The 23,276-nt window shown below is 33.6% G+C and overlaps 1 protein-coding gene across 4 annotated transcripts in view; it reads right to left on the reverse strand.

The window, feature by feature from the left end:
* The window catches only part of Neto2 (neuropilin and tolloid like 2), a 62,488-nt gene that overhangs the window by 15,626 nt on the left and 23,586 nt on the right, over positions 1–23,276 (reverse strand). For 3 of the 4 annotated variants that reach the window (XM_040279095.2, XM_005318143.3, XM_078032255.1), the window contains exons 5-7: positions 20,941–20,985; positions 20,730–20,857; positions 10,363–10,591 (exon numbers count right to left, since the gene is read on the reverse strand). In XM_040279095.2, coding sequence (XP_040135029.1) covers positions 10,363–10,591; positions 20,730–20,857; positions 20,941–20,985 — 402 coding nt within the window. The remainder of the gene's footprint in view (positions 1–10,362; positions 10,592–20,729; positions 20,858–20,940; positions 20,986–23,276) is intronic. The other variant, XM_005318144.3, reaches the window with a different exon arrangement.

Raw genomic sequence — 23,276 nt, forward strand, 5'->3', positions numbered from 1 at the left:
GCATTTACATTGTAGCTTTAAATGACATTACCTGGCTCATTTTTCTTCTATAACACTACTTATGATCTGAATTAGCTCTGGTTCAATGCCTATGTACATTCTATGGTTTCTATTTAGAATTAACAACCTCAATTAATGTTTTTACCTTCTAAAGTATATCTATTTTCAAGAATAAACTCAAAGAACCTACATTCAAGGGCCACTTGCTCCATAACCAATGCTACCTGTCTGAAGTAATGGGGCTATTTAACAGGAAAGCACTGTGTCATATGTCTCAAATTGTCTTTGTCAAATCCGTATGCAGCAGTATAAAATTAAACTCCTATCTCTCACCTCGAACAAAACTCAACTCCAAGTGGATTAAGGACCTAGGCATCAAACCAGAGACCCTGTGCCTGCTAGAAGAAAAAGTAGGCCCAACTTTCTACCATGTTGGCTTAGGAACCGACTTCCTCAACAAGACTCCTAAAGAAGAAAAATTTTACAAGTAAAATTAAGAATCAATAAATGGGATGGTTATCCAACTAAAAAGCTTCTTCACAATAAAGGAAACAATCAAGAATGTGACGAGAGAGCCTACAGAATGGGAGAAAATCTTTGTCACCTGCACCCCATATAGAACATTAATCTCTAAGACATATAAAGAACTCAAAGAACTTAATACCAAAAAAACAAATAACCCAATCAATAAATGGGCTAAGGAACCAAACAGACAATGAAGAAATATGATCTGCCAACAAATATATGAAAAAAATGTTCAATATCTCCAGCAGTTAGAGAAATGCAAATTCAAACTACACTGAGATTTCATCTCAGTCAAGTCTGAATGGCAATTATCAAGAATACTAGTAACAATAAATGCTGGCAAGGAAAATGTGGGGAACAAGATTCACTGATCCATTGCTGTTGGAATGAAAATTGCTGCAATCACTCTGGAAGGCAATATGGAGAGTCCTCATTAAACTTGGAATGGAACTACCATTTGACCCAGGTATCCCACTCCTGCGCATATACCCAAAGGATTTAAAATGAGCATCCTATAGTGACACATCAAATCAATGTTTACAGCAGTTCAACTCACAGCAGCTAAGCTATTGAACCAACCTAGGTGCCCTTCAATAGATGAATAGATAAAGAAATTATGGCATATATACACAATGGAATATTACTGAGCCATAAAGAAAAATGAAATTATGGCATTTGCCAGTAAATGAATGGAACTGGAGACTATCATGATAAATGAAATAAGCCAATCTCAAAAAACCAAAGGCCAAATGTTCTCTCTGATATGCAGATGCTGACTCCCAATAGGTGGGGCAGAGGGAGGGGAAGATATTCACTGGATTGGGGTGGGGGGCACGGTACAGGACGGGTGAAGGGAGGTGGGATGGGAGTGGGAAAGACAGTAGAATGAATTGGATACAACATTCCTATGTTCATATATGAATACATGACCAGTGTAACTCCACATCATGTACAACCTCAAGAATGGGAAGTTATATTCCCTTTGTGTATGATATGTCAAAATACATTCTACTGGGGCTGGGGCTGTGGCTCAGTGGCAGAGCGCTTGCCTACTATGTGTAAGGTACTGGGTTTGATCTTCAGCACCACATAAAAATAAATATATAAAATAAAGGTATTGTGTGCATCTACAACTAAAAGTATTTTAAAAAATACATTCTACTGTCATGTATAACTAAAAAAGTATGATTTTTTTTAATATTTATTTTTTAGGTGTAGATGGACACAACACAATGCTTTTATTTTCATGTGGTGCTGAGGATCAAAGTCGGGTCCCGCCCATGCTAGACAAATGCTCTACCACTGAGCCACAATGCCAGCCCACAAAAAATTTTTAAATGGTTAAAAAAGTCTGCATTGTCATTATTTGCATGTATGTCACCTCAACTAAGTGACTGTAAGATCTTTCAGGACAGAAACTACTTTATCCATTCCTATACTTCACAGCAACAAAGACACTACCTTGAATAATAAATGTTAAGTGAATGGGAAGTTTTATTAGAAGACTAGTTGGCCAAATTGGCTTCATAACCTAACCATTTGGCGCCAACCTCTTTAAAATTCTTTAAAGAATTTTAAGAGTATGGCCATAATATAGCCTGGATAAATATCAATCATGATTTTTAATATAGAATCTATATCATAAAATATCTTGAAATTATAAGGAAAAAAGTTTTTGAATTTCTCAAGAAAAATATCTGATAATATCTTACTGTTACACCTTTGTACTTATAAACTTGGAATTTTTACAAACTGTACTGCTTATCACTGCACCATATTTATCAGCCAGGGTTTAAAAGGAAAAATTCTGTTTCATGAGCATAATCTTAGGTAAGAAATAATACTTATTTTTAGAATATATGTGAAATGAACATACACACTCAACTATACCTGGGCAGTTTAAATGTGTCTTTAAATAGTAATTTTCTTCATACAGGAGATGAATCTGAGGAAAGGGGCCATCAGAGAAGCTAATCAACCTTGCCTATCCCTGAACTAAAGTCAAGGGCCATTTAAAACTGTGTGTTTTTTTTATCACTGGGACCTAAATACCTCACTCAACAACTTGGAGAAGGGAAGGTGTAGTCTGGTTTAAGTTTTTAGTCCACGGTTGGCCACCTTCATTGCTCTAGGCCTGAGGTGAGACAGAATATTATGGTGGAAGGATATGGAAGTTGAAAAGCAGAGAGGAAGAGGGAAGAAGAGAGAAAAAAGAGGAAGAGAGGGAGAGAAGGAGACAAGAAAAGGAGAAAAGGAGAAGAGAGGGAGAGAAGGAAGGGGCAAGGACAAAATATAGTCCCCAAGAGCAGGCCTCCACTGACATACTTTGTCCAACCATACTCCCCTGTTCACAGTTTCCACCAGCTCCTAATAGTCCATTCAGATTATTAGTCCACTGATGATGTTAGAGCCTTCATGATCCAATTATTTCCTCAAAATCCCACTTCTGGACATTGCTATATTGGGGGCCAATCCTGAGCTTTTGGGGGACATTCCAGATTCAAATATAATGAAAAACAGGTAAAAAATGATGGCATTTTGGAAAGTGGATTCTTGTCAAAATATAATGTACAATGTTTTATGAGTCTTCTTATAAATTCCCTTTTTCTTCTTTTTTTCCTAATTGCATTTTTTTCTCTTTTGGCTCATTAGAGCTGTACATAATGATGTAATTTGTTGTTGCACAGAATATAACAATACAATTTGACTAATATCAATTCCTAGCACTTCACCCCTTCCTCCCACTCCTTGGTTCCTTTCCTATAATAGTCTCCCTTTGATTTTTAGGAGATGGTCTCCCAACTTTCTTTTTCTTTTTCCTCTCTAGTTTCCACATATGAGAGAAAGGATATGGCCCTTAACCTTCTGAGTTTGACTTATTTTACACAATGGTCTCTAATTCCATCCATTTTCCTGAAAATGATATAATTTAATTTTTCTTTATGACTGGATAGAATTCTGTTGTGTATGTATGCCACATTTTAAAAAATTCATTCATCTTCTGATGGACATTTAGGCTGGTTCCTTAAATTCCCCTTTTCTCAAGTTGGTCTATGTTGGATTCTGTCCCAGGACTCCTAAGTCCTGGATTTCAAAACTGTCCCTCTACTTTTGAGTTCCTTTAGAGTAGAGATCAACCTTAATGGATCTGCATCTTTAGTGCCTAGCACAGCACTGGACAAGTAAAGATGAGAATCTGGAGTAATGGAGAGACACCCCAGCTGTTCACCTGACGTTCCATGTTCCATTCTCGCAATTTCCTAGCAAGACAAATTTCCTCCACCTTCCTATATTCTGTGATATGCAGACAAGTCATATAACAGTGCAGATGGAGGCCAGGAACAAAGAGGTTGCCAGCTCCCCTTCATTTTACACATACATATAAAATGTCTAGAAAAGATGGTTTAATCAGCACTTTAATCAAATCTAAGCTACTATGAGATGAAAGCAACTCACTGTACTAAAATAAAAATATAATGTAATATGACTTGCTCTTATGATAAGTAAAATAAATATTAGAGAGTATTGACACAGCACTTGAATTTTTAGGAGATAATAAGGCAAAGAAATATAGCAGAACCAATTTTTCATGGTGGAGATTTACTCACCTGAATTATCAGGAATCTAAAGGATAAATTCCAAAATCTATCCTCAGAATTTCTCCAGATTAAATTTTGTTTTTTGATGCTGGGGACTGAACCCAGGGCTGCCATGGAGCTACACCCTCCACCCCGCCTCGTCTACTTTTCTCCACTCCTAAGCCAATTGTTTGTACATGAGCTATAATAACCTTTAATTTAAAAAGATTTCCACCAAATAGTACGGCCAACTTTTAAAAATAAAAGCAATTTATAAAAAGATATGATCTACATAGAAACCACAAGGAATTTATTGACAGAATATGTACAAAAGGAAGTGAAAAGGGAATCAAAACTTCATTTCAAAAAGGCAGTAATAGATAACTGCCTTCTAGGACATATAGAACAAATGTCAAATTGTACCAATCCTTCCTTGTTGGTAATTATTTATAATGTAATGAATTAAACTCTCCAATAGTAAGACAGAGATTGGTAGAAGGAATTCAAAAAATAAGGTCCAAGTCAGGTGCAGTGGTGCATGCCTGCAATCCGAGTGGCTCAGGAGGCTGAGGCAGGAGGGTGGCGAATTCAAAGCCAGCTGCAGCAAAAGCGAGGTGCTAAGCAACTAGGTGAGAGCCTGGCTCTAAACAAAATACAAAATAGGGCTGGGGATGCGACTCAGTGGTTGAGTGTCACAGAGTTCATTCTCTGGTATCCACATCCTCCCCAAAACAAGGTCCAATTATCTGCTATATGTAAGATCACTTTGGATCTAAAGATACAAATGAGCGGAAGTATAGAAAAAGATTCCACACAAATAGCTATTAAAACAGGAAGTACTGATATAATTCTCAGGCAAAAATAGATTTTAATTAAAAAGTGTTTTACAAGAGACTCATAGGCAAAGACATCCACAGGCAGAAGATAAAAGAGTGGCGAAAAATATTTCAGGCATATGGTGCAAAAAAAAAAAAAAAAAAAAAAACACAAAAAAACAAAACCAAAAAAACAACAACCAAGTAGGAGTAGCTATACTCATATTTGACAAAGCAGATTTCAAGCAAAAATTAATCAGAAGAGATAAAGAAGGTCAGTACATCCTAGTAAAAGGAACAATCCAAAAAACGATATAATGATAATAAACGCCTATGCTCCATACATTAAATCCCACATGGACTCTAACACAATACTACTGAATGATTTCAATACACCCTTATCACCAACAGATAGGTCATCAAAACATAAAATCAATAAAGATATCTCCAACATAAACAACACTACAAATCAAATTAACCTATCAGATATCTACAGGATATTCCACCCCTAAACAGCTGAACTTACCCTTGCAACTGTGCATGAAACTTTTTACAAAATAGAATATATTGTAGGCCACAAAGCAAATCTTAGCAAATATAACAACAATAAAACCCTGATATGAACCCATGTGTCCTATAATGGAATGAAGCTAGAAATCAACAGTAAAAATAATAGAAACCACATAAGCACATGAACAATACTTTCTTAAATGAAGAATGGATAAAAGAAGAAATGAGAATAGAAATCAAAAATTCTTAGAAACGAAAGGTGAGAAACATATCAAAAATCTCTGGGACAGTATGAAAGCTATTCTAACAGTAAAACTTGTAGCACTGAGTGTCTAAAGTTAAAAAATCAGAGAGATCTCAAATAAGTTTATGCTCCATTTCAAGACCTTAGAAGAAGAATGAATAATCCCCAAACCAGTAGAAGACAGGAAATAATTAAGATGAGAGTCAGAATTAATGAAATTGAGAATAAGAAAACAGTACAATGAAGAGTTGATTCTTTGAAAAGATAAATAAGATTGACAGCCACACTAACCAAAAGAAAGAGTGGGAAGATGCAAATCAATAAGATCAGAGATGACAAAAGGAGATATGACCAGACCCCTCTGAAATCCAGAAGATTATCAGAAACTATTTAAAAAATTTTATATTCCAATAAATTGAAAAATCTGGAAGACACTGACAAATTTCAACACATATATGAGCTGCCCAAAAGGAATCAGGAAGATATAGAAAACCTAAACAGACCAATATCAAGTAATGAAATTGAAACATCAATTAAAAGCTTTCCAAAAAAGAAAAGCCCGGGATCTGATAAACTCTCAGCTGAGTTCTTCCAGACCTTTATAGAAGAATGAACATCAGTTTTTCTCAAATTATTCCACAAAATTCAAAGCAAATGAACACTTTACGAAGCCAGTCAGTATAACCCTAATACAAAAATCAGACAAAGACACATCAAGGAAAGAAAACTACAAACCAATAACCTAATGAATGCAGGTGCAAAAATCTTTAAGAAAATGTTAACAAACCCCATTCAGTACACATCAAAATGACCAAATGTGGGGCTGGGGCTGTAGCTCAGTGGTGAAGTGCTTGCCTCACATGTGTGAGGCACTGGTTTGATCCTCAGCACTACATAAAAATAAAGATACTGTGTGTTCATCTACAAGTAAATAAATATAAAAAAATGACCAAGTGTGTTTCATTCTAGAAATGTAAGGTTGGTTCAACATTGAATTACATCAATAAATGTAATTCATCAAATGTAATTCATAACTTAAGCAGAATTAAGGACAAAAATCACACATCATCTCAACAGATGCAGAAATTGCCTCTGATAAAATCCAACACTTATTCATGTTAAAAATGCTGGAGAAGCTAGGGACTCAATGAACCTACCACCTTAACATTGTAAAGGCCATTTATGACAAAGCCAAAGCCAACATGATACTAAATGGAGAAGAACTAAAAGCATTTCCTTTAAATTCAGGAGCAAGACAAGGTGTCCGCTCTTATCACTCCTATTCAATATGGTCCTCAAAACACTGGCCAGAGTGAACAGGCAAAAAAAGGAAATCAAGGGGATACAAATAGGAAAAGAAGTCAAACTGTCTCTGTTTGCCAAAAACATGATCCTATATCTAGGTATTATGGTTTAGATGTAGTGTCTTTGGAAAGCTCACGTGAGACAATGTAAGAAGGTTTGGAGGAGAAATGATTGGGTTATAGCCTTATCCTAATCAGTGAGTTAATCCTGAATGGGATTAACTGAGGTGGTAGGGTGTGGCTGGAGGAGGTGGGAATTGGGATGTGGTTTTGGCGTATATATTTGTGATCTCTGCTTCGTGATCACTATGATGTGAGCTGCTTTATTCCACCACCCTCTCCTGCCATGATGTTCAGCCTCACATTGAGCCCCGAGGAATGAAGTCAGCTTTCTCTGAACTAAGACCTCTGAAACCATGAGTCCTCAAATAAACTTTTCCTCCCCTACAGTTGTGTTGGTCAGATCCTTTAGTCACAGCAGTTAAAAAGCTGACTTAAACACAAGGAAACTTAAAAAACTCTGCCAGAAGACTTCAGAACTTATAAATGAGTTTATTAGCAAACAAGCAAGATACAAGATCAATAGCTTTCCAATAATTCAACAATGATTTAGCAGAGGAAGAAATCATTCACAAAAACCTCTAAAAACTTTAAATACTTGGGAATTAATCTAACCAAGGAGGTAAAAGAGCTCTAAAATGAAAACTATACAATGCTGAAGAAAGAAATTGAAAAGACCTTAGAAGATGGAAAGACGTCCTATGTTCTTGGACAGATAGAATTAATATTGTCAAAATGGGCATACTACCAAAAGCAATATACAAATTCAATGAAATCCCCATCAAAATACCAATGACATATTTTCATACAATTAGAAAAAACAATTCTCAAATTCATTTGGAAGAGATCAAGAATATCCAAAGCAATACTAAGCAAGAAAAGTGAAGTAGGAGGCATCACAATACCTGATTTGAAATTATACCACAGAGCTATAGGAACAAAAACAGCATGGTATTGGTATCAAAACAGACATGACACTGAATGGAATAGAAGACACACAGACAAATCCACATATCTATGGCTGTCTGATATTTGCAATGGTGTCAAAATATATCTTTGAGAAAAGACAGCATTTTTAACAAGTGGTGCTAGGAAAATGAATAGCTGTATGTAGAAAAATGAAATTAGACCCTTCTTACCCTGCACAAAACTCACAAACTGAACTGGATCAAAGACATGGAAATTAGACCAGAAATTTTACAACTTTAGAAGAAAACATAGGGTCAGTACTCCAATATATAGAACCACAAAGTATAAGAAATAAAATCATGAATCAACAAGTGGGATGCCAAACTGAAAAGCTTCTGCATAACAAAGGAAATAATTAAGAATGGGAAGAAAAAGCCTTCAGATCAGGAGAAAATCTTAGCCAGCTACTCCTCCAATAGGGGATTAATATCCAGAATATACAAAGAACTCAAAATATTTACCAACAACAACAACAAAACCAAATAACCCAATCAATACATGAGTCAAATAACTAAAAAGAAACTTCTCAAAAGAAACACAAATATATGGCCAATAATATGAGAAAATGCTCAACATCTCCTGCAATCAAGGAAGTGCAAATCAAAACCACACTAAGATTTCATTTCACTCCAGTTAGAATGGCAATGAACAAAAATACAAACATTAGAAAATGCTGATGAGATTGTGGGGAAAAAGGTACACTTGTACATACTGGTAGGACTATAGACTAGTACAACCAATCTGGAAAGTAGTATGGAGATTCCTCAAAAAACTAGGGATGGAACCACCATGTAACCCAGCTATCCCACTCCAGGATATTTTCCCCAAAGATCTAAAATTGGTATACTACAGTGACACAGCTACAGCAATGTTTACAGCAGCACAGTTTGCAATAGCTAAATTATGGAATCAATCCAGTTGCCTGTCAATAAATGAATGGATTAAGAAATTGTGATACTCATACAAAATGGTGTTTTCTCAGCCATAAAAAAGAATGAAAATATGGCATTTGCTGATAAATGGATGGAAATGGAGAATATCATGCTAAGTGAAATTAGCCAAACTCAGAAACTCAAAGGTCAAATGTTTTCTCTCAGATACAGAAGCCTGAGTAAAATAAAGGAAAAGGGGAAGAAAGGTAACATAAAGAACCAATCAAGGGCTGGGGATGTGGCTCAAGCGGTAGTGTGCTTGCCTGGCATGCGTGCGGGGCCCAGGTTCGATCCTCAGCACCACATACAAACAAAGATGTTGTGTCCGCTAAATACTACTAAAAAATAAATATTAAAATTCTCTCTCTCTCCCTCCCTCTCTCTTTAAAAAAAAGAAGAACCAATCAAATACAAATTAATTGATGAGCAAAAGGAAATGTATTAGAGAAGAGGGTGAGTGGGAGAGTGGGAAGGATAAGGGGGATCATGAACTGATACTGATTTCCATGCATGTATGAGATTGCAGGGGTTAACCCAACCATTGTGTTTAACTATAAAGCTCTTAAAAATAATAAAAGAAAACATTAACACCATATCTGAATCTTTGATGACCAAGGTCTTTGATGGATAATTAGTTCCTAAGCTGAATTAATTCTACTGACAATTATTTTTAAAGTTCAAGTCTTTTTTTCTTTCCATATTTTTAATTGGTGCATTGTAGTTGTGCATAACAGTGGGATGTGTTATATATTTGTGCATGCACACAATATAACAATAATTTGGCCAACATCACTCCCCAGTATTTGCTCTTTCCCTGCCCTCCTTCCTTCCCCTGGTCCCTTTCCTCTACTCTTCTGATCTCCCTTAGATTTTCATGAGATTTTATCTCCCCCAACCCTACTTTTCTCTTCCTTTTTCCTCTGTGGCTTCCACATATGAAAGAAAACTTCCACTTGTGGCATATTTCATTTAACATAATGTTAAAAGAAATTTAACACAATGTTCTCAAATTTCATCCATTTTCAAGCACATGACATAATGTCATTCTTCTTTACAGCTGCATAAAACTTAATTGTGTATAAATACTACATTTTCTTTATCCATTCATCAACTGATGGACACCTACCTAGGTTGGTTCCATAGTTTGGCTACTGAGATCTTTCTTGAGAGAAAGGAAAGTCTATACTTTCTGCAATCCCTATAGTTTTTACAACTTTATAGTGAGATAGTGTTGTAATTTATATATGAACATAGTATTTTTACCCATAATGGTCTATTTCTTGAGAACAGGGACTGAGATAATCATTTCTACACACTTTCAAAAGTAAATGCCGCATGAACAAGTGAAAAACAGTAAAAATAGTGTCGCATGAACAAGTGAAAAATACGTAAAAGATCTCAATGCTATAGGAATTATTTACTTACGTTCCACAAAGGAAGTAAACAGCATTCTAAATCTGCTAAGCCGACTACCTTCATCTGCCCACATTCTTATCACTCCAACTCCTGTTTTAAGCATTACATCATTGGCCACAGTGCTGCAAAACTTGGCCTTCAGATTTTCAATAGCACTGCTTCCATCATACACTGCAACAAAGTTTCTCTTGCATTCATTTGAGTGCTCCATTTGATAATCTAGGAACCGCAAATAAATCTGTAACATTAAAACAAAGAAAAAAAACTGCTTTAAAAATAGTATTTTTTTCTACTTCTTTTATCCACAGTCAACATGTTAGACTGAATTATGACAGAAAAACAGATATAAGGCTAATAGCTAATTGAAAAGTCTAAGACCAATGGTCTGTTACTTTGGTTGTGTTAATAATAGAACCAAGCATTAAGGAAACTGTAGTTTGTTTTCTCTACAAAGTTAAGTTTTGCAACAAGAGGCTTTAACTGTGTTACGAGTTTCTTCATTATAAAACAATCTCATGGTACTGATAGGTAGAGGAAATAAATCATTCAAAGGTTATATTTTTCTAAAAATGTGATTAATATTTTTCTTCCGGTTTTCCTGTACATTTTAATACTTAAGTTTAATCACAGGAAATAGAAGATATATGTATCCTAGTTTTGTTATAACCCATCAGAATATCATCTACACTCTTGAAAACAATGCTCATTCCTACAATGTATTACCATTCACTTACCCACTACTCTACTGTTGCACACTTAATTGATGTTTTAACATTCCACCCCTTAAAACGCTCTATATTTTTTGGACTGGATGATATTAACTGTGTTTTCAAAGTAACACCTTTAGCATCTTCTTTATTAAAATTTTACAGGGAGTTTGAAAACTGGCACCAAGTTTTCTTAAAATACACTTGGCTCATTCTTGTTTGAATATTTCTTTTACATCTTTATACATCTTTGGCTTAAAAAGGCAAAGCATTAATCTTTAGAAGAGGTTCATGAGGTAGGTATCATTATTTATGAAGAGACTCAGGAACTTGCCCAGGGTTATTCAGAGCAAGGATTTGAACCCAGGTTAGTCTAAGTCTAAAGTGTCTTCTTCTCACTTCATAGGTTGCTTCACACATGTGTATGTGCACACATGCACACACACATACCCGCACACCCACACCCACACTCCTCTCACCCTCTTGACTGTAGATACTCATGTGTCACTCTAAAATTAAAATAAAAATTCAATGAGTAAAGAATAAAGATTTCCCCTAAATTTCCACTGAAGATACCTAATGAGTACACATTTTCTAGTTATTATTCCTGAGGTTGTGGTAAGTCACCCCTACCCTTTTACTTAAAGGGCTTAATAAAACAAAAAGTTTTGTCACATATTTTTACCTCAACTACTTTGAGGGCATGAAATTTAAAAGCAGAATTAAAATGTAGCTCAAATTTTGACCAAGTTTGGTTTATTTGAAATGACCAGTTTGCCACTTCCATGAGAATGTCAGACATTTAGTTATGTAATAGGTTTTCCATTCTAAAACTTATTTTCATGCATGTATTTTAACATACAAATTGCATTTTCTTAAATGTTATCATTAGATCTTATAGATTTCACCATTATTTATATAACCAAATCACCCTGCTCATAGTTCCATGGTGGTGGGTATCCCTAATACTATAATTATCTCCTCCTTTAGATTTTAAGGTCTTCTGATCAGAGGACCATATGCTCAGTTATATTCAATATAACGGCGCTCAGAGCAAGTAGTAAGTTAGTTAGCTTTGTGTAATTTTGAACTGGCAAAGCTAAATATCAGCTAAATTACCAAGATGTCTGAATTATTTACATTGTACTTTTACTAAAATATAATCTTAAGTGGCATATTTTTCTTAAATATCACTCATTAACTAGTTTATACTATTTCAAGTATTCAGTGCTTATGATGGCCTTTTTTCTTTAAATTTCTTAAATAAAACCAGGTGTTTGCTCATTGTGTTTAACATTGTTTTTTAATGTCTGATATAACATTTTATTTATTTTTATTATTTGTATTTGTAGATGGACAACATATTTATTTATTTCATGTGGTGCTAAGGATTGAACCCAGTGCCTCACATGTGTTAGCCAAGCGCTCTGCCATTGAGCTACAGCCCCAGCCCTGTGTTTAACAATTAAAAAAAAATTTTTTTTTTAAATTGTAGATGGACACAATACCTTTGTTTTTTTAATGTGGTATTGAGCATTGAAATAGTGCCTCACATGCAGTAGGCAAGTGCTCTACCACTGAGCCACAACTCCAGGCCCCCCACCCCCGCCAAGTTTAACAATTTTTAAAAAAGGATTGAAGTAATTTTTTATAACTGTGTATAACTTTTTTACTTAAAAATTAATGAAAAGTAACACAATCTCTACTAGTCAATAATCCAGATAACACTCCTAAAATATCTGTGAATGTGGAATTATCTTTCACAAAATGTTTCAATAAAGAGGAATATGGAGTTATAAAACATATCATTTAATTTCATGGAAATAAATATCTAAATATTAAATATTGTCAAATATAAAAAAGTATTGCTGATTCGATTAAAGCCTGTGTTCCCATTACCCTTCCTATGTATCTTTAGTTTGATTTGTAATTATATTTTAATGTTTATGAATCTAAAAAATATATAGTATTATTTTAAAACTTTTTATCACTTATAAACCACTTTCCATCTTTTTATGGGATTCTAGTTGCTTTCACTTTTAAAATTTATTAATACTGCTGCAAATATTCTTGTATTCTCATTACACATATAAATGATGATTTCATTTGGGTATCTATCCAGAATTGTACTTACTATGTTTTAACATCACCTTTCAGCTTTAACAGAGTATGCTGACAAATGACTATAGCAATTTATGCTCCTAAAGCAGATTAAGAGTTTCCATTACTCACTTCTTGCTAACATCTCAAGAAATGTTCCCTGAACCACCCTTGCCTCCAGGGAAAATCTGTCAAGTTGCTTGCTACTTTGCAAGTGTCTGTCCTATAGTGTGACTTTTCCCAGAACTTTATATATAAAGTCATATAGTACATAGCTTTTTTAGCATGATTTGTTTGAGAGTATTGCATTTGTCAATAGAATGTCCCTTTTTAATGCTGAAAAGATTATACTGTCTGGATATGCCTGAGTCTATTGGAAGAAACCTGAGCCTTTCTTTGCTTTTGATTATTATGGACAAAACTGCTATAAATATTTGCTTGTTTATAATATGAACCACTTTCATTTCTCCTGGGTACACATTCAGAAAAAAACAGAGTCACATGGCAATTTTATAGTAAATTACCATGATGTTTTCCAGAGTGGTATATCATTTTGCATTCCCACGAGGAATGTATCAGTTACAGGCATTCCCATTAGGAATGTATCAGAGTTACAGTTACTCTTTAGGTTTCCAGGATTCAGCATTTTTTCTTTCTTTTATTTTTTTTGGTGGAAGGTGGTGTCACTGTTTCCATGATTAGTCGTTAATTCTTAAAGCAAGCCTCCTGCCTCAACCTCCAGAGCGACCAAGTCTGGTCTGGTATTATTTTTTTTAAAATAATCAGTTTTAATGGCAGTATATCATTGTAATATACTACTATCTCACTGTGGTCTTAATTTGCATTTTTGTAATGACTAAATGTTATTTGAATTGTCTAATAAAATTTTCCCACTTAAAAATTGGGTTGTTGACCAGAAATATGGAAAAAATGTGCTCTATATGTGGAATATGAATTGTAATGCATTCTGCTGTCATGTATAACAAATTAGAATAAAAAAATTTTTAAATTAGGTTGTTGGGGCTAGGGCTATGGCTCAGTGGTTGAACGCTTGCCTCGCATATGTGAAGCACTGGGTTCAATTCTCAGCACCACATAAAAATAAAGGTGTTATGTTCATCTACAACTAAAAAATATTTTAAGAGAATTGGATTGTTTGCATACTATTGAGTTTCAGTTCTGGAAAAAAGAAGTCTTCCAGAAAAAACGGTGATTTGCAAAAGCCTTTTCCCACCCAGTGGCTTTTCACTCAATAACATCCTTCACAGGGAAAAGCTTTTTTTTTGATGAGTCCAATTTATGCGTGCACGCACATACACACATTTTTCACTTATGGATAGTTCTTTGGTGTCCTATCTAAGAACTGTCTAACCCAAAGTCATTTTTTTTTTTTCTGAAGCTTGGGGTAAAGCTCAGTGGTAGATACCTAGCTAGCACAGAGCAGGTCAAGTTAGATCCCCAGCATTGGGGGAAAAGGAAGAAAAGATTTTCTCCTAGATACTTACAATTTAACGTTTATGGTTATAATATATATTTAGGTTTTGTGTGAGGTACTTTCCAAATGTCAAAGTGCATTTTTTAAAACTGCAGACTTATATTGTTCCATCCCCATCTGCTGAAGATTACCCTAACTCCACTAACTGCTGTGTATATGTCAGAGAGCAATTAACCATGTTTACACAAATCTAATCTCTTGGGCTATTTATTTTGTTCCATTGACCTGTACCAATTTGTCAATATCACATTATCTTGATTACTGAAGTTTTATAGTAAGTCTCCATCTTCCATCTTCATTCTTTAACAGTATTATTTACTTACCATTAAGTTCTAGATTTAGTTTCTTAATATTTACAAAAGTACGACTGGGATTTTGATGAGAATTGTGTTCAGCTATACAAATCAATTCTGAAGAACTGATATTTTAGTGTTACAGAGTCTATTAATACATATACACAGTGCATGTCTTTATTTAGGTCTCTAAATCTTTTAATCAGTGTTCTACACATTTTTAGTTTATGGATGGTGCATATTTTTGTAAGAAGCTTTTTAGAAACGGTACTGTTTTCTTAATTTTCAACTGACTGGTATCAGTAGTAAATAATAAGACAGACTTAGTATATTTTGTATATTGGTTTTATATCCTGCAAACTTGCTAAACTCATTTTTGTTTCAGGAATTTAAATTTTTTTTTGGTAGAGTTAATGGAATTTTTTATACAGATAATCAATCACGTAAATCTACAAAGACAGTATCTATTTTTCCTTTTTGCACTGGCTACAATTTCTAGTATGGTGTTTAATAGGAGTTAGTTACAAATTCCAAAGGGACAAGTATTCAAGTTTTCACCATTAAATGTGATATTAGCAGGAGGCTTTTGTAGATACCCTTAATCAGGTTATGCAAACTTTTTTGAGATTTATTTTTATTGTGAATGGGTACTGAATTCTAACAAATGGAGATGTCTGTATCTTTTTTTTAAGGTCAATTTTAGCTCTTTTATGGTGAATTATATTTTTTTCAGATGCTCAATCAGTCTTGCATTTATAGGATCAACCACTCTTCACTGTGATATAGTATACTTTTTATACATTGCTATATCAGATTTACTAATCTTTTGTTGAGGGTTTTGGCATCTTTTTCTTAATGAATTGATAAGTAGTTTCCTTACATCTCTGGTGATATCAGAGTATTGTGTTTTATAAAATTAGTTTACACTGTACCCTCCTCTTTCATTTCTTGGAAGCGATTGTAAAGAACAGGCATCATTTTTCTTAGATGTTTGGTACAATTTGCTGGCAAATCCATCTAGGCCTGGGTTTTGTTAGATTTTAAATTATGAATTCAATATTTGAATAAATATGGGATGATTTACTTCATATAGTTATTGGACACTTTTGGTAGCATGTAGATTTTTAAGGAATTTGACTATATCCAGTCATGTGATGTTTGAGCATAGAGCTGTACTATATTCTATTATTATTTTTAATGGGTAGAATGATAGCCTCTTTCATTCTTGATATTGGTAAGATGGTTTATATTTGCCCAGACATTTGTTGTTCATTAACTTTCATTCATGAAGTTCCATGACGCTCCAACCCTCCACCTGTCCCCTCTGGGTATTGGAGATTAAATAATCCCCAGCCCTTTTTGAAACATGAAGTTGCTGAGGATTATCTTAAACTTTCGATCCTCCTGCCTTGGCATCCCCAGGGTGTCTCCCACCACATTAGGCTCCACAGCATTTTTGAGACAGGGTTTTGCTATTTTGCTTAGTGTCCCACTAAGTTGTTGAGGCTAGCCTCAAACTTATTATCCTTCTTCCTAACAGCCCCAGACTTATAGGAGTGTGCCAATGCATCCTGCTAATTCCATCATTCTTTCTAGTATTATTTCTCTTTTTTCTAAAGAACTTCATTTAGTAATTTCTTTTATAACAGGCCTATAGACAACAAATTTTCTTCGTCACTCTTCACCAGAGTGTGCCTTCATTTTGCCCTCATTCCAGTTTTTTTTTTTTCTTCTCCTAGCACTCAAAAAGATTTAGAACTATCATCTTTGGTTTTCATGATTTTCTACAGATAAACCCAATCATTATCATCACTGCTTCCTTAGAAAGCACCATTCTTGTCTGGCTGATTTTAAGATCTCAATCTTTGGTTTCAAATAATTTGGTTTTGATGTGTGTAGGCCTTGGTTTATTTAAATTTTATTTCATTTTATTTGTAACTTTTTTATCCTCTTTGGTATTCACTGAGCTTCTTACATCTAAAAATTCATGTCTTTCACTAAATTTGGAACCTTGTAGCAAGTATTTCTTGAAGTATTTGTTCTTTACTAATCTCTGTTCCTTCTAGAATTTAAAACAATATGTTAGGCTTAGTGAAATTGTCATACAGGCTTCTTAATTCGTTCTCAATATATTTTTTTTTTATTTCAGATTGGACAATTTCTAACAAGTTATCTTTTAACTGACTATCACCTCCATTCTGATAGAAATTACATATAATAAGTATTTCTAAAAACTTCAGATATATTTCTCTTTTGCTTGTATACTTCATTCTTTTATACTAGTAAAGAACTGTTTATGATATTCTCTTATGATAACCTAAAACACTTATTAACAAAAAAAGCAGACAGAATAAATTATATACCCACTTATCTCAAGTTTAACAATTATCATTTCAATCTTATTTAAACTTTATCTGTGTCTCTCCTCACTTCTGCCCCTTACCTATTAGACTAATCCCATTTAATCTATAAATAGTTCCATTATGTAGTGTTAAAGTCACTTAAAAAGTAACCTCTACACTATTATCAAATCAGCCAATTTCTTAATATCAAACACAGTGTTTGAACTTCTAATTGTCTCTTAATGTCATTAGCTCCTCCCTGCCATTTAGAATTTGTTGTACTGGTTGATCCCATATCTTGACCATTGTGAATAATGCTGCAAAAATATAAAGGTGCAATTATCTGTGTGACATACTGATTTCTCTTCCTTTGGATATGTGCTATGTAGCAGAATTGGTGGATCATATATCAAAAACTATTCTTACTTTTTTTCTGAGAAAATGTCACTGTTTCTGTAATAGTGGTAACTAATTTACATTCCCACTAATGATGTATAAAAATTCCTCTTTCTCTACTTCCTCCTCAACATTTGTTAATTTTGGTATTTTATAATGGCTATTGTAACACTAAGATATCTTACTGTAGTTTTTGATTTGCATTTTCCTGATAATTAGCGATGCTAAGCATTTTCTCATATACTTGTTGGTAATTTGTGTATCTTCTTTTGAGAAAGGTTTATTCAGATTACTTGACCATTTTTTTTTGGCTCGAGTTCCTTAAAGAGTTTTTAACCTTTGCTGTAGTTTATTTATGACGTTTTCCAATTCTGATTTTATGTGGATGTGTCTTTTTTCCTAGATTAATTTTGCCAGTGAATTGCTTATTGTTATCCTTCACAAAGAGCTAATTTTTGGTTTTGTTGATTTTTAAAGAATTTATTTCTGCTTTTAAAATCATTATCTTTCTTCAGATTTGTCATTTTTAAGTCTTCAGTTGAATCTTAGCTCATTAAATTTCAAGCTTTTTTCCTTCTAATGGAAGTGTGTATGGTCTTAAAAGTTCTCAAAATACTGGTGTATGGCTGCATCCTACAACTTTTTTTTTTTAATAAATGGACACAATACCTTTGTTTATCTTTTATGTGGTGCTGAGCATCGAACCCAGTGCCTCACACATGCTAGGGAAGCATGCTACCACTGAGCCCCAGCCCCCTACAACTTTTTGACATGTGGTATTTTTTAATTGAGTTTTAAATGTTTTCAAATTTCTATCCTGATTTCTTCTGATCTATGAATAAGTAGAATATTATTCAGTTTCCAAATATATGAACAAATTGCCAAATATATAATGTTGTAAAGTAATTTCCTGGTTGCCGATTCCTAGTTTAATTGTATTTTTTTTCAAAGAAAGCTCTGCATAATCCCAAGCACTGGTGTATGTTCAAATTTCCTTTATTAGCCAACTCTATAGACTAGTTTTGATAAATGTTTCACACGTAGAGAATGAATGTTCTCTGGATGTTCTGTGCAAGATACATGTCGATTAGGTATACTTGTGTTGTTTAAATCTTTTGAGCCTTAATAACTTTTTATACATTTGGTCAATTAATCATTAAGAAGAAAAAAATGTTCCCATTGTAACTTTGGATTTTTTACTTTTCCCCTGAAAATGATGAATCTGTAGCTTAAACATTCTGAGGCTACATTAATTTGTAATAATTTTACATTATTTTAACTTTGTGAATTGGTAACCTTCTTGATTTTTATTTTTATAGTTCCATCCATTCTCTTTTGGTATTTGCCTGTTATTTTTTAATTTCCATCTTCAAAATTTCCTGTAAGCAGGATATGTTTGGATTTTAACTATAGCATTTGCTTCATTTATTATTTTTGCCTAGAATTACCTCAATATTGCCCTCATTTTTGAATCATAAAATTTAATATGGAAATGGAGGTTGTCAGTCATTATTTTTCCTCTCAAAATTTTGAAGATATTATTCTATTGTTGTTGAGCTTCTGTTTTGCTATCGATGGTGCTAGTGACAATCTAAATAGCATCCTTTTGGAGACAACCTGATTGTTTTGTCTACTCTTATCTCAAGGGTAGGTCGTGAGCATAGGTGTTTTCTTTTGGATGTGTGACATTATCATTCATAAGATGGTGGTTTATGAATGGCAACTCTGTAGCCTTATTGGTTATTCTGGACTTATTTTTTGCTAGATGCCTCAAAAGGTTTTATGAGCCTAGGACCATTTTGTTAATTTGGGGGCTCCATGGTTCCTGGATTGAGCAGGGAATGTAAACTCATATCCCAAAACCAAAGACATATTTCTAGTGAGAGTCCTAGGGGCACCCAGCCTTACCTCCAACCCCATTCTAAGAACAAGCCCATAAAAATACATTCTTTGTCACTGACATGTGCCAGTAGATATATTTTTAATTAAAACAATTTTTAGAGTTGTATATGAACAAAAACCTTTATTTTGTTTATTTATTTTTATGTTGTGCTGAGGATTGAAACCAGTGCCTCACACATGTAAGTAAGCACTCAATTGTTGAGCCACAACCCCAGCCCCAGTAGATATATTTTTTTAAATTTACCCTTTCACATCAGTCATCTCCCTCTAAGGGTTCTAGTTCTAAGCTACTTAGGGCCTCACTAACTTGCTGAGGTTGGCTTTGAACTTGCAATTCCCCTGCCTCAGCCTTCCCAGCCATTGTGATTAGAGGCGTGCATCACCATGCCCAGCTATAAATCTGATTTTCATAATTCTTTTAAAGGTATGTTCTCCCACCCCGTCTCTCTTCATAAACATATATTAAATCTAATTTTTGACTCTGTTGATATTCCTTAATTAGCAATCAATCTCAACCTGTTAAAGTTATTTACAACATTCTTCTCTGAGGTACTTCTAAATGAAAGCTCTACATAGTTAGTAGAGGACAGTTGATGTGTTAAGAACACAGAATTCAACATATTTTACACTGGTTAGTATAACCAACTCTGAGACCTCCAAGAAGACTCTAACCTCCTGCAGCCTAATTTTCTTACCCAAACAAAATATTTTTAATGATAAACTGATCAATATTTGTACTCACCATTAGGAACATACAGATTTTAAGCTCTTTTTTTTTTTTAAAATGAGGTCTTGCTATATTGCCTGGGCTGGACTTGCTATCCTCCTGTCTCAACCTTCACGGTAGGTGGGAATAAAGATATACGACACCAAATCCAACTAGATTTTTAGAATCTTAGACTTTTAAAATTAAGAACCTTAATGTATCTGTAAACTTCCTGAAATTTATATTTGTTTATTTAACTCTAACAGTGCTGGTGTCCAATAAAGTAAGTGAAGTAAAATTAAAGTTTTTTTTTTAAAGTTGTAGTGTTATAGTATCAGTTTATATAATCAACAAATATTTGCATGAACAAAAGCAACAATTTATACAAATCACATCTTATGTTCTTCCCTGAAGTGACTCAATACATAATAATACCTTAGCTTTTGGAGTAGCTTTAATTGTCCATATGCAATCAACTGCTTGGCCAGGTTTTGTTTTTTCTTCTTGTTCTACCTGACTAGAACGTACTATTCCATCTGCTCCTGAGAGCTCGAACTGGCAATCTAGAGAGAATAAATGAATGACGTTCAAAGGAAAACAAGACTGATCAAAAATGCCATGGGGAAAAAGAGGTAATATACTAAACCTGGGATGGGATTTAAAATACCTCCTAGGTAAGTAAAGTCTGGATCTGTAACAGAAAAAAGAAGAAAGTTATTCGTATTGAATTACTTTAAGGCTTAAATATTAGTTTACCTCAACAGTCCATTTATGAACTCACTTACAGAATCAATATTTATTTAATGATGATGTTCATATTTTTGATCCCATCATGAATTAATAACTTATGCTGCTTGAAAACTCACATAAATTACCAAAAGTAGTAGTCTGTTGACCAATGAAGGAATAAACAAAATGTGGTAACACAAGGGAATATTAGTGCAACCTTTAAAAATAAATGAAAGTTATTTTGGCTGAATCACATTAAAATTTGTCTTATTTTTTTGCATAGTAAGAGTAGTGGCGATAGTTGCAAAACATTGTGAATGTACATAATGCCACCAAATTGGAGATTTATGAATGGTTAAAGAGTAAATTTTATGCTATGTACATTTTACCACAAGAAATTTTTAAAAATTACAGACAGGGGTTTCTTTAAATACTACCTTAAAGTTCAGATATGACCTGCATTCACCAAAATACTAGAATAAAAAAAAACTGCTGGAGAGTCAAAAATGTCTCAGAATCCTTATCTTGGAAAACCTATTTCATACATAGTTTATTTTATGTAATGGTATGCTCAATTCTTGTTAAAACTGTCTTTAATTTATTAAACTACAAATTGGAAAAAAGTGGAAATAAATTAGGAGCTTTATTCAGAATACGTCCCAGGGACTGTCCTTTTTAAACTTAAACTCATCCTTGCTAAAAGGCGACAACTAATAGGACACTACAGCCCTTTTGCAGAAAAATGTCAAAAGTAAATTTAAATCTTAAGTGGTACTGGGTGAAAAAGTCAGGAGCTAACTGGCAAGTTAATCAGAATTTTTCATATGAAGGAAAGAATTTTAAGGTTTTATCCTTATTGTTTTAAAATTCTCACAATTATCTAGTTAAATCCAGGAAGTAATACTGATTGAGAGCCTCTATCTTAACATTAGAGAATTTCATTAAAAGACAATTTCTTACAACTGTTAATAATTTTCTTTTAGATTTACCACTCCCTAGACAAAATTTATTTTATATTATAGGGGTAGAAAAGATGGTGGAATGAGATGAACATCATTACCCTTAATTGCATGAATGGGGCGTCTCTACATCATGTACAACTAGAGAATCAAAATGTCGTGCTCCATTTGTGTATGATGAATTGAAATGCATTCTATCATGTACAATTAAGTGGAACAAATAAAAATGATAATAAAATAATAACAAAAAATTTATTTTATAAACATGACTTTTAATAACAGCAAATATAGCCACATTTTAGCAAATTAGGCATTGCCTACTTATTTTGACAAGGAACATCTTCCTTTCTTCTAACAATGAAACTGCAGAATCTTTACTTATATCACAAAGGCAACAAAAAAAGAAAAAGTTGCTTAGAGAATTAGAATTTAGTCCTGGATTTAAAAAAAAATTTTTTTTTTAGTTGTTGATGGACCTTTATTTTATTCATTTATTTATATGTAGTGCTGAGAATCAAACCCAGTGCCTCACACATGCTAGGCAAATGCTCTACCACTGAGCCACAACCCCAGCTCCTACTCTTATATTTGCCACCTACAAGAAAATCTTCATCTCTAAGTTTCCTCATCTATAAAATAGGATCTATAAAACACAATCTTCCTGACATTATTGTCATTTGAATAAAATTAAATATAATGTCTGTAGAAACTCTGAAGCACCATAAAGAGCAAATGAAAGGTCAAAAAAATCTAAAAATCCTATGAATTTCATAATTTGTCTATATTTTAACTATAATCCATATAAAGCTTCTCTAATAATATATAAAAATAGAGGAAAAAGAGCTTCTTTTGTCCAAATTAAGCATCTTAATATACAAGGTGATTCTTTTAAAAATATCTTAAAACATTACTCAAATAAGAGTAGTGTTTTTGCTACTGATAAATCATATGTAAGATTATTTTTATAATAGTGTCTTCAGTTAATAGAAATCAAATACCTGACCAATTTTTAACTAAGCCAGCTTTTATAATTTTTTCGGGCACTGGAACCCAGTGTTTTGGTAGACCAAGTGCTCTAACACTGAGCTATACCCCCAGCACTTTCTAAAACTATATTTTGAGTCTGGGTCTTCCTAAGTTGCCAAGGTTGGCCTTTAACTTGTGTAATTACCACCACTCTTCATTTCCAGAACTTTTCCTTATCATCCCAAGCTGGAAGTCTATATCCATAAAACACTAATTCCTCATTCTACCCTTCTTAAGTCAATGGCAATTAAATTCTACTTTCTGTTTG

Source organism: Ictidomys tridecemlineatus, chromosome 15, assembly GCF_052094955.1.
Source record: "Ictidomys tridecemlineatus isolate mIctTri1 chromosome 15, mIctTri1.hap1, whole genome shotgun sequence".
NCBI lineage: Eukaryota > Metazoa > Chordata > Mammalia > Rodentia > Sciuridae > Ictidomys > Ictidomys tridecemlineatus.